A 10,090-nucleotide genomic window follows, 5' to 3' on the forward strand; every position below is an offset into this window, starting at 1 on the left:
CCTGGGTGACAGAGTGAGACTGTCTCAAAAAAAAAAAAAAAAAAAGAGTTTATTCCTGGTCGGTCAGCATCCTTGGAGAGGGACCTTCTATGTACCCATCCTCTGGATGTGGAGAGAGTGGAGGCCAGCGCTGAGGGCATGTGTGTGTCTTAATTTCAACATTCACATTCCAGGTTCAGTGAACACTCCTGCTGTTTCCCAGCACCCTTGATTTTGCAATTTTGTTTCTCTTTCCAGAAACCTTGCCATCTTTCTTTTTTTCTTTCTTTCTTTCTTTCTTTCTTTCTTTCTTTCTTTCTTTCTTTCTTTCTTTCTTTCTTTCTTTCCCTTCCCTCCCTCCCTCCCTCCCTCCCTCCCTCCCTCCCTCCCTCCCTCCCTCCCTCCCTCCCTCCCTCCCTCCTTCCTTCCTTCCTTCCTTCCTTCCTTCCTTCCTTTCTTTCCTTTCTTTTTTTCTTTTTTAAGATAGAGATTCACTCTTGTTGCCCAGGCTGGAGTGCAAAGGCTCGATCTTGGCTCACTGCAACCTCCACCTCCCAAGTTCAAGCGATTCTCCTGCCTCAGCCTCCTGAGTGGCTGGGATTATAGGCGCTCATCATGGCTGGCTAATTTTTATTTTTGTATTTTTAGTAGAGACAGGGTTTCTCCATGTTGGCCAGGCTGGTCTCGAACTCCTGACCACAGGTGATTCACTCACCTCCCAAAGTGCTGGGATTACAGGTGTGAGCCACTATTGTGCCTGGCCCATTTTTTTTTTTTTGACAGAGTTTTGCCTTGTCACCTGGGTTGGAGTGCAGTGACATGATCTTGGCTCTCTGCTACCTCCGCCTCCTGAGTTCAAGCGATTCTTCTGCCTCAGCCTCCCGAGTAGCTGGTATTACAGGTGCTCACCACTCTTGGCTAATTTTTTTTTGTATATTTAGTAGAGACGGGGTTTCACTAGGTTGGCCAGGCTGGTCTTGAACTCCTGACCTCAGGTAATTCACTCACCTCAGCCTCCCAAAGTGCTGGGATTACAGGCATGAGCCATTGTGCCTGGCCCATTTTCCTTTCTCTTAAGAAAAAAAAAATAATAATAAAAGGCTGGACTTGGTGGCTCACACCTGTAATCCCAGCATTTTGGGAGGCCGGGGCAAGAGGATCCATTCAGCCCAGGAGTTAGAGACCAGCCTGGGCAACATGGAGAGACTCTATCTCAATGAAAATATAAAATAAAATATCCTGTGTTCATTCCCTTAGGAAAAATAAAATAAAAATTAAAATTAAAAATGGGCTTGGTGGTCCAGCAGCCTGGCAAGGTAGCTCATGTCTATAATCCCAGCACTTTGGGAGGCTGAATGAGTGAATCATTTGAACCAAGGAGGTGGACTGAGTAACACGGTGAAACCCCGTCTCTTCAAATAATACTAAATTAGCTGAGCATGGTGGTGCCTGTCTATAGTCCTAGCTACTCGGGAGGCTGAGGTGGGAGGATTGCTTCAGCCCAGCGGTTGAGGTTGCTGTGGGCTGTGATTACCCACTGCACTCCAGCTTGGGTGACAGTGTGAAACCCTGTCTCAAAAAAATAAAAATTATTTAGAAAGGGCCAGGTGAGATGGCTCATACTTGTAGTCCCAGCACTTTGGGAGTCTGAGGTGGGAGGATCTGGAGCCCAGCAGTTGGAGGCTGCAGTGAGTCATGATGATACCCCTGCACTCCAGCCTGGGCAGCAGAGTGAGACCCTATTTTTATTTATTATTATACTGTAAGTTCTGGGGTACAAGTGCAGAACGTGCAGCTTTGTTGCATAGGTATACACGTGCCATGGTGGTGGTTTGCTGCATAGGTATACACGTGCCATGGTGGTGGTTTGCTGCATAGGTATACACGTGCCATGGTGGTGGTTTGCTGCATAGGTATACACGTGCCATGGTGGTGGTTTGCTGCATAGGTATACACGTGCCATGGTGGTGGTTTGCTGCATAGGTATACACGTGCCATGGTGGTGGTTTGCTGCATAGGTATACACGTGCCATGGTGGTGGTTTGCTGCATAGGTATACACGTGCCATGGTGGTGGTTTGCTGCATCCATCACTTTTTTTTTTTTTGAGATGGAGTCTCATTCTGTCACCCAGGCTGGAGTGCAATGGTGCGATCTCATCTCACTGTGACCTCCACCTCCCAGGTTCAAGCGATTCTCCCGCCTCAGCTTCCCAAGTAACTAGAACTACAAATATGCACCACCGCCCCCAGCAATTTTTTTTTTTTTTTTATATGGAGTTTCACCCTGTTGCCCAAGCTGGAGTGCAATGGCGTGATCTTGGCTCACTGTAACCTCCACCTCCCGGGTTCAGGTGATTCTCCTGCCTCAGCCTCCTGAGTAGCTGGGATTACAGGCATGTGCTATCAAGCCCAGCTAATTTTGTATTTTTATTAGAGACAGGGTTTCTTCATGTTGGTCAGGCTGGTCTTGAACTCCTGAGCTCAGGTGATCTGCCTCCCTTAGCCTCTCAAAGTGCTGGGATTATAGGCATGAGCCACATCGCCTGGCCTTGTAGATTTTTTTAGTAGAGACTGGGTTTTACCATGTTGGCCAGGCTGGTTTTGAACTCCTGATCTTAAGTGATCCACCCGCCTCAGCCTCCCAAAGTGCTGGGATTACAGGTGTGAACCACTGTGCTGGGCTGAGATCCTATTTTATAACAAAAAATTGCTTCTCTGATTCTCTCTTATGGAGAGTGGAGAGAAGTAGACGTCTCTTCCGCATTTTTTGAGGGGTGGTGGAGTCTTTGTCACCCATGCTGGAGTGCAGTGGCACGATCTTGGCTCACTGCAACCTCTGCCTTCTGGGTTCAAGTGATTCTCTTGCCTCAGTCTCCTGAGTAGCTGGGATTACAGGCGCCTGCCATCACATCTGGCAAAATTTTGTATTTTTAGTAGAGACGGGGTTTCACCGTGTTGGCCAGGCTGGTCTCAAACTCCTGACCTCAGGTGATCTGCCTGCCTCGGCCTCCCAAAGTGCTGGGATTACAGGCATAAGCCACCTTGCCTGGCCTTCTTCTGCAAGTATATCTACGGCAAACTGGGTTTTAGCTGCCACCCATCACATTGTTAATGGTTGAGGGGACTCACCAATGAATAAGTCTTGGGGTGGTGAAATTCTAAGAAAACTCACCTTTCCACTCTGCTGGCTTGTACTTTTTTTTTTTTGGTTTATGAACAATTGCTTAAGTGTCACTACAGTGAAGTTTCAGGAGACAGTGAAAGCAGAGGCTGGTTCAGTTTGTCATCGTGACCCGGAAGGGACGGTGCGAAGGGCGACATGAATGGTGAGAAGGTGTCTCCAGTTGCAGGTCTGGGCAAAGAACATTCTGGGCTGAGGATTAAATAGCAGGTGCAAAGGAAAACGTGGGCACAAGTGGCGTTCTCAAACTTGCGGGGCCACTGCAATCTTCCGGAGGACGCCCTCTCCGAGAGTTTCCGGGGGTTTAGGCCTGGGTGCTAGAATTTGCATAGCTAATAGGCTACAGATGGTGACCTTGTTGCTGGGTTGGGCCTCACACGTGGAGAACCCAAACCATATATAGGAATCGTTTAGCATTTGGTAATGTTCCTTCCACACTGCTGGTATCATCACTGTTTTCTCTGTAATCCCCGAGGGAGGCCCAATACAGGATCAGACACAGACACTGTGCTGATGTCGCAAGATACTCGTATCTCCCTTATGAATGGGCATGGTAACTCATGCCAGCCACCACAGCTGAGCAGCATAGCAAGACCATCTCTATAAAACAAAAACAAAAACAAAAAATCCCCGAAAAACTGGGGTCAGGCATGGTGGCTCAAGCCTGTAATTCCAACTCTTAGGGAGGCAGAGATGGGAGGATAGCTTGAGCCCCAGAGTCCGAGGCCTGCCTGGGTAATATAGTGAGACCCTGTTCTAGGCAAAAAAGAAAAACAATTTGGCAGGCATGGTGGTATGTGCCTGTAGTTCCAGCTATTCAGGAGGCTAAGGCAGGAGGATGGCTTGAACCCAGGATTGGAGGCTGCAGTGAGCTATGATCATGCCACTGCACTCCAGCCCGGGCAACAGAGCAAGACCTTGTATCTGAAAACAAAACAAAAGTTATTTATTTATTGAGACAGTCTCACTCTGTCACCCAGGCTGGAGTGCAATGGCTTGATCTTGGCTCACTGCAGCCTCCGCCTCCCAGGGTCAAGGAATTCTCCTGCCTCAGCCTCCTGAGCAGCTGGGATTACAGGTGCATGCCACCACACTCAGCCGATTTTATTGTACTTTTAGCAGAGATGGGGTTTCACCACTTTGGCCAGGATGGTCTCGATCTCCTTACCTCATGATATGCCTGCCTTGGCCTCCCACAGTGCTGGGATTGGATGCATCTTGGGCCACTGTGCTTGGCCCTACTTATTTATAATAATTCAGTCTCGGCCAGGCATGGTGGCTCACACCTGTAATCCCAGCACTTTGGGAGGCTGAGGTGGGTGGATCACGAGGTCAAGAGATCGAGACCATCCTGGTCAACATGGTGAAACCCTGTCTCTACTAAAAATACAAAAAATTAGCTGGGCACGGTGGTGCGTGCCTGTAATCCCAGCTACTCAGGAGGCTGAGGCAGGAGAATTGCCTGAACCCAGGAGGTGGAGGTTGCGGTGAGCTGAGATCACGCCATTGCACTCCAGCCTGGGTAACAAGAGCGAAACTCCGTCTCAGAAAAATAATAATAATAATAATTCAGTCTCCATAGAGACTGTCAAAAATTGCCAGTGCCGAGTATATTCAAGTTGTCATGAGGGGATATTGGGAAAAGTTTTCAGTTAACAATAATCGTGCCTCAGATAAGCCTCATTGGCTACGATACTGCCACTGTGCAAAACTATTTATTTATTTATTTATTTTTGAGATAGAGTCTTGCTCTGTCACCCAGGCTGGAGTGCAGTAACATGATCTTGGCTCACTGCAACCTCTACCTCCCAGGTTCAAGTGATTCTCCTGTCTCAGCCTCCTGAGTAGCTGGGATTACAGGCACCTACCAAGCCCGGCTAATTTTTGTATTTTTAGTAGAGATGGGGTTTCACCATGTTGGCAGGGCTGGTCTCAAACACCTGACCTAATGATCCGCCCACCTCGGACTCCCAAATTGCCGGGATGACAGGCATGAGCCACCGTGCCCAGCCAGTCCCTTTATTTTATGGGCTGACTCCTGCTGGAAGAGGGATGAAAGGCCTGATCTACACTCCCGTCTCCCGTGGGGCTGGACACAGGAAGGAAGTTGCCCAGTGTGGACCCACACTGGGCTGGGCAGACCAGGACTTCAACACCAGCCAAGGGCTTTCCCCGGGTCACGTTCATCTCCATCTGGCAGTGCTTCCTCTTTTGGAGCAAAGTTTTCACTGCTTCTTGGCCCATCCTCCCAGCCCTGGATTGGCTGCCTCTCAGCAGGCCAGCACAGATGGGAAATGTGAGTTTCCGACAACTCGCCGCCCGCCTGACACTGTCCCTTTCTTGCAGGGGAATTTTCCCACCTGGACTCTCCAAGCTTCTGCTTGTGGGGTCCCGCGGGACTCCTGCTGGGAAGCGTCCAGTGGGTGGGTGGGGGCAGGCCAGGGAAGGCCCGGGGGTCCTGGGGAAGGTGGGCAGGAGGGCTGAGCATGACATTCAGGGTTCCACTGGGGCGGGGCCGGTGGGGGGGGGGGCGGTCGGGTGCTCCCGGAGTGAGGGTGGTTGAGGCCTGGCTGAATTCTGACTCTTCTTAGGAAGTGCTGGATGTGGGGGAAACCTGGGGGAGTCCCAGTGGTGGGGGGCTACAGGGTGCTGAGAGGAGGGGAAGAAGAGACTAACAAGGAGAGAGACAGGGAGAGACAGGGAATCAGAAGCAGAGAGAAACAGGCGGAGAGACAGAAAGAGTGAGAGCCAGAGCGATACAGTGACAGGGAGAGACACACCGAGCAAAGACTGAGTCATCAAGAGATCCACGAAGATACCGGGAAGCAGCGGAGAGAACCAGCTCGGTGGAGACACAGCAGGGAGAGAGGAACCTGGGGCCGAGCTTGGAAGGCCAGAAACAGAAAAGAAAGCGAAAGGCGGAGAAAGATCCCGGTGGAGAAAGTTCCGCGGATTGGAGGGGGCAGGCTCCAGGCAGGCGCAGACTCTGGAGAAAGAGGCTGTGGGCAGGGGCAGGCTCTGGGCAAGGGCAGGCTGTGGGCGTGGCAGTTTCTCCAGCTGGCTTCTCTTTAAAACGGCGGCGCCGGAGTCCGCTCGCAGTCCCTCGTCGCCAGTCATGGGACACTCCCCTGGTGCCGCGCTGGATCCCGAGGCTCCGTGGCCTCCGGCGCCCCGCACCCGCTCCTGCCGCCCGCTGCTTTGGGTCCTGGTCGCCGGGCTGCTGCTGCTCGCGGCCGTCTGCGCCGTCTGCGTCGCCCGCCCCTGGGCCGTCTCCGGGGCTCACGCCTCACCCAGCTCCGTACCCAGCCCGAGACTCCGCGACAGCCCCGAGCTTTCGCCAGGTGACCCCGCCCGCCTCCCGGACCAGCGGCAGGTGAGACGCGCCCCGACCCTCGGTCGTGGATCTCCCGGGATGTCCCCGCCGCCCCTCTGGGACTCCCTTCTCCATCCCGCACCCCCGACCGGGGAGAGGAGACTCACGGCGGCTCCCACCCTCCATCTAGCACCGAGGCGAGGCGCATACATTTCATCCCGCACCCCTAGGAGACCCCCGGCCGGGGCGGTGAGGAGACCCCCCAACAGGATTTTTTTTCCCTGAGACGGAGTCTCGCTGTGTCGCCAGGCTGGAGGGAGTGCAGTGGCGCGATCTCGGCTCGTAAAACCTCTGCCTCCAGGGTCTCCTGCCTCAGTCTCCCAAGTAGCTGGGACTACAGGCTACTGTAGTATTTTTAGCAGAGACGGGGTTTCACCATGTCGGCCAGGATAATCTCGATCTATTGACCTCGTGATCCGCTCGCCTCAGCCTCCCAAAGTGCTGGGATTATAGGCGTGAGCCACCGCGCCCGGCCCCCCAACAGACCTATGGGTCCGCTTCTCTTTCTAGCCCGGGGGCACCCCTTTCATCCTGTGCCCCCTACGAGACCCCTGGGCCTGGGAGAGGAGATCCTACAAGTTCTTTTTGGACCACCAAGGTCTCTCCTTCTCCGTGATGCACTGGAGGGCACTCCCTTCATTTCGCATCCCCACGAGACCCTATCAGCACTGTAGGCCAGGAGGAGAAGACCCCACAGTCCTTAAATCCCCGGGGACACATCTTCTGCTCCCGGGGTCAGAGAAAGAGGGCTTCTGTCCTCTATGAGGCACTCGGTGGGGACACCCTATCTGCACGCTGGACGGGGTGACCCTCCGCAGCTCTCCAACCCTCAACGCCTTCTTGGGGGGAACGTTTCTTCCATCCTTGACTCGAGGGGGGCACTTCCTCTTTATCTGGGACCACCAAGGAGACTCCCAGTTCCTTTGCTAACGCCCAAAGACTCATTTTTCTCCCCAACCCTTGAGGTATCCCCCTCTCCCTTTTAAGATCCCCAGGGGAACCCCCGAAAGTGGCCTGGGAAGAAGAGGGATCTCTTTTCCCTCCTGAATTTTTGGAGGTCTGTTCTTGGGGCAGGCTGAACCACCAGCTTCGCGTGTGTGTTTGTGTTCGTGTGTGCGTGTTTTTGTGTGTTTGTGTACGTTCTCAGTATTCTTTATTTGGGAGGGAAGTGTCGATTCCAGGTCTTCACAGACCCTGGGGACCCTGACGGTTGAAGTGAGTGGGGGACAGCACCCCTCCACTTTCTAGGGAAATCCCCATCCACCTTCCTCCTTTCCACTTTTAACAGGGCATGTTTGCACAGCTGGTGGCCCAAAATGGTAAGTGTCCTGCCCCACTCCTGTCCTGGCCCCTCCTGGGGGGAAGCGCCTGGAGATTGAGGTTCTGCTGCCCACTTGCTCTGACCCTCCACCCTGCCCCCTCTGAAAGCTGTCACTTCCTGTCTTTGAACGCCACGGATCCCTCTCTGACTTTCTCTGACTCTCCGGATGCCACAGCCTCCACATCAGACCCCCATCTGGGCCCACCTGGGACCCCTGCCCTATCAGAACTGGGGCTTGGCACCCCCAACCCCTAGCCTGGTTTAGAGCCTCTGGCCTCCTTCTTTTGGAAACCCTTCTCCCCACAGCTTTCCTTCCCCATTTCCTGCCCCCTCCCAGCTCCCCAGCCTCTTCTCCCCACCTCTCCCTCCCCCAGAGCTGCCTCCCTACTCCCATTCTCTCCCCGTCCCCAGATCCTCCTCCTCTCCCCTAGACCCTCCTCCCTATCCCCTCCCCAGCCCCATCCTCTCCCCTTTCCCAAGACCCTCCTCCCGACTTTCCTCCCCATCCAGAGACTCCCTCCCACTCCAGAACCTTTCTCCCTTCCTTTCCCTATCTAGAGACCCCTTTCCCTCTTTCTTCCCTACCCAAGACCCTCCTTCCACCCCTGCCCCTCTGCCGTGAGCCCCCTCCCTGCCCTCCCCTCTCCTAGGCATTTCCTCCTCCCTAACCCTCCTCCACCGCTTCCTCCTTCCTTTTCCTTTCTTCGAAGTCCTCTCACCAGGTCCTCTGCCCACCCCTCTCAGAGTCCCCTTGATTCCCTGATCCATCCTTCCTCTAGAACTTCCCCCTTTCTTAACAGCCTCCCCTCTCCGTCCCAGCCTCCTCCATCTCTCCTCTCTCCTCCCCTTCCTTCATTTTGGAATCTGCCGCTCCCTCCACCCTCACTGTCCTCTCCAGGAGTCCCCTCACCCCTCCCTGAGGCTTCTTCCAGCCAGAGGCACTCTGCCTTTTGCTTTTCAACCTGTCGCCCTCTTCCTGGCAGTCTGTCCCTGCACCTCCTTTACTCCTTCCCCATCCAACCTTTTGGAATTCTGCCCTCTCCTGACTGCTGTCCCTGGATCCTCTTCCTCTGTTCTATCCCGTCTTTCCCTCCCCCAGCCCCATCTCAGAGTCCCGCTCCACCTCAGTCCTCTCAGTCACCGTCACCCCCACCCCCATGCTCCGTTCTCAGCAATGCTCAGCTAAGCTAAGTGCATCCCCTCCTCCCACAGTTCTGCTGACCGACGGGCCCCTGAGCTGGTACAGCGACCCAGGCCTGGCAGGCGTGTCCCTGGCGCGGGGCCTGAGCTACGAGGAGGACACGAAGGAGCTGGTGGTCGGCACGGCTGGCGTCTACTACGTCTTCCTGCAACTAGAGCTGCAGCGTGTGGTGGCCGGCCAGGGCTCAGGCTCCGTCTCACTCGCGCTGCACCTGAAGCCGCAGCGCCCTGCTCCTGGGGCCACCGCCCTGGCTTTGACCGTGGACCTGCCACCCACCTCCTCCGAGCCTCGGAACTCGGCCTTCGGTTTCCGGAGCTGCCTGCTGCACCTGGGTGCCGGCCAGCGCCTGGGCGTCCGCCTGCACACTGACGCCGGCACACATCATGCCTGGCAGCTTACGCAGGGTGCCACTGTCTTGGGACTCTTCCGGGTGACCCCCGAAGTCCCAGCCGGACCGCCCGCACTGAGGTCCAAATAACGCCCCACCTGGGTGCAGCGCACCTGGACAGAGACTGAACCCTACTGAGACCCCTGGTGCTGGGTCCCTGCTGCTTTCTTTACCTCAAGGGGCTGGGTAGGGGTCCCTGCTGCTGACCTCCCCTCGAGGACCCTCCTCATCCCCTCCTGCCCCACCGTGGACCTTGATATTTATACTGACCCTGATACCAGATATTATATGTATGTAGATATTTAAAGAGTTTGTATATATTTCTGAGTTTGTGGAATGGGCTTTCTTAGGGGAGTTGTTGGGAGGTCTTCTACATTGCCAAGCTGGTCTCAAACTCCTGGACAGAGACGATCCTCCTGCCTCAGCCTCCCAAGCAACTGGGATTCATACTTTCTATAAATTCATTATACTTACTTTCTTATTTGTGTTTATTGAGCATCTGAAGTGTGCCAGCATTGTGCCAGGGCTGGAGGGCTACAGACACATTCAGAAATAGACCAAAAGAAAATCTGACTTACGTTAACATGTGAAAAATTTGAAGACTCATCCCTGGCCTCTACCTCCTGTGTGATACTTGGGGCTAGGT

The 10,090-nt window shown here is 54.1% G+C and overlaps 1 protein-coding gene and 1 non-coding gene across 2 annotated transcripts; one reads left to right on the forward strand and one right to left on the reverse strand.

Annotated features, from left to right (window-relative positions):
* Positions 1-4,734: 4,734 nt before the first annotated feature.
* LOC118150405 (U4 spliceosomal RNA) lies at positions 4,735-4,874 on the reverse strand. Its single transcript, XR_004738506.3, has one exon. It is a non-coding gene; the product is annotated as a U4 spliceosomal RNA (small nuclear RNA).
* A 1,382-nt stretch (positions 4,875-6,256) lies between these two features.
* Positions 6,257-9,762, forward strand: TNFSF9 (TNF superfamily member 9). The gene is made up of 3 exons (XM_002761636.6): positions 6,257-6,534; positions 7,823-7,853; positions 9,068-9,762. The coding sequence occupies exons 1-3, from the start codon at positions 6,277-6,279 to the stop codon at positions 9,532-9,534; spliced, it is 756 nt and encodes a 251-aa protein (XP_002761682.2). The 5' UTR covers positions 6,257-6,276; the 3' UTR covers positions 9,535-9,762.
* Positions 9,763-10,090: the final 328 nt, after the last annotated feature.

The sequence above is a fragment of the Callithrix jacchus genome, chromosome 22 (assembly GCF_049354715.1).
Source record: "Callithrix jacchus isolate 240 chromosome 22, calJac240_pri, whole genome shotgun sequence".
NCBI lineage: Eukaryota > Metazoa > Chordata > Mammalia > Primates > Cebidae > Callithrix > Callithrix jacchus.

Excerpts from the sequence above, each read along its gene's own strand:
- TNFSF9 (XM_002761636.6), top strand. The coding sequence starts at position 6,277 with ATGGGACACTCCCCTGGTGCCGCGCTGGATCCCGAGGCTCCGTGGCCT. Across the intron at positions 6,535-7,822 it reads GCCTCCCGGACCAGCGGCAG|GGCATGTTTGCACAGCTGGT; the intron begins GTGAGACGCGCC and ends CACTTTTAACAG. Across the intron at positions 7,854-9,067 it reads ACAGCTGGTGGCCCAAAATG|TTCTGCTGACCGACGGGCCC; the intron begins GTAAGTGTCCTG and ends CTCCTCCCACAG.